The 3,686-nt window shown below is 39.6% G+C and overlaps 1 protein-coding gene across 1 annotated transcript in view; it reads left to right on the top strand.

The window, feature by feature from the left end:
* Positions 1 to 3,680, top strand: part of LOC103513341 — a 7,562-nt gene extending 3,882 nt beyond the window's left edge. Inside the window, exons 2-4 of the mRNA XM_008478163.3 lie at positions 181 to 691; positions 912 to 1,160; positions 1,459 to 3,680. Of these exons, the coding sequence (XP_008476385.1) occupies positions 181 to 691; positions 912 to 1,160; positions 1,459 to 3,635 (2,937 nt within the window). The 3' untranslated portion in view covers positions 3,636 to 3,680. The remainder of the gene's footprint in view (positions 1 to 180; positions 692 to 911; positions 1,161 to 1,458) is intronic.
* Positions 3,681 to 3,686: the final 6 nt, after the last annotated feature.

The raw sequence follows: 3,686 nt of genomic DNA, 5'->3' as shown, positions 1-3,686 counted from the left end.
TGTATTATAATAATTAAATTAATGGAGCAGAACTATGACCTTAATAACTAAATGAAAAGGTCGGAGAAGAAAAAACGATTTGAAAGATCATCGATAAATATCATTGAATACCGGATAGCGGATAAGAAAATTATTAATAAATAATTATGTGAATAACAATCTCTTTTGATATCATTGCAGTGTTTCACTCATCGTTACCTGGGTTGGAAAATCAACGTCCTCAACAGCTGTGACAAAGAAGCTCAATCCAGTGAGCCAGTTACCACTCGGATTAGAGCGGATGACTATACAGACGACCAATCCGCTGACTCTGAGCTCGAGTCCCGTCCTAGTATCAAGGTTACCACACGAGTCAAACCAGATGGCACATCCGATGGTGTAAGCGCTGAAACTAATAGTTTCCATAACGACCTCTCTCAAATCATTCCGCACAAGTTCAAGGATTCACTGAAGAGTGACTTCAAGAAGACACCACTGACGAGCGCTGAGATACCAGACTTTGTTCTGACGAGCACAAAATTCAACGGATACAATCAACACGAGATGTTGAGACAACAAATGGAGGAACGCGAACGACAGATGAAAGAGAAGAAGGAACAGCAGGAGAATGAAATCAAACGGAAGAGAGAGCAAGAGAAGGATGGCCACACCAAGTACGAAGTCAAGGAGGACGACAACAGCAGCAATGGTGGTAAGTCATGTATAGTAAGGAATTCACTTCTTAATTCAGTAATAGAACAGAGTAAAAACATTTTCCAGTATAATATAAAAATGTCACCTAGTTTCCTAGTTACATTTTTTATCAAGAAAAGTTCAGAACAGATATAGGTACCTACTATGTAGTTTTCCAACTTAGTTACCTTTATTAGCGATAAGTACCTACCTATTACAAAAAACCATCATGTTTCCAGATCAAAACATTGATAAGAACCGCAAAGACATCCGTCAGAATACAAACAATGTGCTCATTCAACAATCTCTAGAACCACTCACAATCCACGAGCACGAGATCAAGCAGGCATTGGATCTTGGACAACAACAATATCAACAGCAGCAACCATCTCGACAGACCAATATCAATCAAACTATTGAACAACACTTTCAACAGAACTTGGATTTGAATACGGAAAAATCTGTGCCCGTAGCTTTCATACTCAATGGTAAGAATGAGAATGTCTACAGTTGTTCAACGAATCGTTAATAATCTAATAATTATACAACTTTATTCAGAGATGGTACCTCATTGAATCAATGGGTAAAATCTCTCCATTCTCTACTTATACAGTATACAATTATACATACCTATTTATAGTGTACTAGTCCTCCTCGTCCCTTTGATTTTATTTAATTTATTTTGTTTGATCTTTCATTGAAGGTACCTCATCTTCTTGATTAGGTAGTCAACAATAAATTCATACCTATTACATAATAATTTAGGTCCTTCTCCTCGTGTTCTAGGTAACCAGCAATATTCAACAAATCAGCCATTCCTATTGACCACATATGGAGGTAGCCAAAACTTTATTTCTACTTCCTCGAATCCACACAAACAACCAATGGTTGTCTACCCTGCCAACCAGAAGGAGAACAAAATCAATGCATACAGTTTACAACCAACCACACCACTGAGCATTCAGAAACATCATCAGCAAACACAGCAATATCCAGAACAACAACATTATTCTACTATTCAGCATAACCAACAATACTCCACACAGAAATACATCACAACACCTCAAACACCAATCTACTTGCAAAACCCGATCAGCATCGCAAGACCCGTGTCTGGGCAGATCAGAAATTCTCCAAACCAAGATTACTCTCAGAACAGTCAATATACCCAGGGCCCTCCTCAACATGTCTCTCAGTTCTCTCAAGGTCACAGGGTGCAAGCTGAGCACAGACCTCAACAACAAACACCAAACAGTCATCAGTTCTCAAGTGCTCCCGCTAACTATAATCCTTACAGCACATACCCAGGTGGTTTTAGTCAGAGTCCCTCCACCGGCCCCGCTCAGTTCCATGGTCAAAGTAATTTCATATCACATCCAAGCGGCAAAGACAATATACCATACAAAACAGGATATATCCTCCTGCAAAACAACAATCCCAAGAGACCAGTCAATGTGAATGTCTACAAACGACCAATAAGTAATCCAAACATCAGGAGACCCAATGTCATTATTAAGAAACCTATCTACAAAAACAAAGCAGGTAGTCAATCTGCGCAACCCACAAAACATATCATGCTAGTCAAACCTGTCAACAGTATCGGACAAAGTGCTTCCAGTTTGTCCCAAGTAGTCATCACACCAAAAGTACACGGTAATGCCGATACCTACCCAACAACTCCAAGTAAGAAAGTGACGGTCACCTACTCTACATCTTCTGCTCAGGCAAACTTGAACAAAATCAAACCAGTGTTACCATTACTTGTAGCTGAAAAACCTCGTGATGTTTCGCACACAAAGATTCAAAAGAAATCTGAAATCGTAGCTCCAAGTACGCCGATCAAGAGTGGGTTCAATCCAAGCAGCGTAGTCATTGAAAGTGGATTCAAACCGATTATTACCGTCGAAGATGAAGCACAAAAACGTATGTCTGATGATGACGTGGAGTATATCGACGAAACAACTATTGCTAACGTTGTAGAGCAAGTCACTAACGCATCCAACGTGCTGGAAACGAAACAAACTGAAAATTTTGAGCCAATATTCATTCCATCACCTCCTGATCAACAGAAACTACGCAAAGAAAAGAAACCTATCGTGAGTAAACCCGTAAGACAAGTTTTAGTCCGAAAACGAATCGGCCCTCTAGCTCAAGACGAAAGGAAGCAATACAAGGTAAGGCAAGAACAGAGCGAAGAGCAAGTTCAAACTTACTTCTTGCCTCCATCAGGACCTATTTACGGCGTACCGAAAAATCTTAACAAAAAGCAAGAAAAAGTCACCCACATCAAAAAAGATCTACTCCACACTGCCGAAGAAAAAGAACATAAGAAAGAAGAGAATAATAAATTGAAAGCTGATGAAGACGAAAAAGAAGTGAAAATAGAAAAGGCACAAACACCCACAGTCAGCGACAATAACGAGATCAAAAAAGTAAACAACCTTAAAGAAGAGTCGAACAGTTCGGTACAAACAACACCCAAGTACAAGAATCACAAGTACGAAGAAGTAGAGAAAATTAATGAGAAATTAAAGGACGAGCAAAGTGAGGAAGATGTTGCCACACAAGAACAGAAAGTGGCAGATTATACTGTCATCGATAGTGTTGAGGAAGGACGAAATGAGAAGAAACTGAAATTCACAAGAAAGTATCCCCTACTTCGACCACGGAGATCTCCCCATCACCATCCAGACCATAAGGGCAACGACACAGAACATGACAACAAGCCTCATACAGAAGACAGTCACCAAAGATCTCATCGTGACAGGAGAACACCTCGTCCACATCATACACCAGATCACCATGGTGATGCTAGTGACTACAATGATGAAAATCATGATCATATGCATGAACACGACTACCGTCACTTTCACAACATCACATCCACCAAATCCTCAGCAGTGACAACTTATCTGTCATTAACACTTCTAGCTGTACAGTTTATAGTGATAGCATTGAGATAATCTAATGAACTTTTCAGATAGATACCACTGTACATAGATCTAATAATGATA

Source organism: Diaphorina citri, unplaced genomic scaffold (assembly GCF_000475195.1).
Source record: "Diaphorina citri unplaced genomic scaffold, Diaci psyllid genome assembly version 1.1 scaffold960, whole genome shotgun sequence".
NCBI lineage: Eukaryota > Metazoa > Arthropoda > Insecta > Hemiptera > Psyllidae > Diaphorina > Diaphorina citri.
Note: the sequence above shows the minus strand (reverse complement) of the source record. Positions and strands in the feature narration are given on the sequence as shown.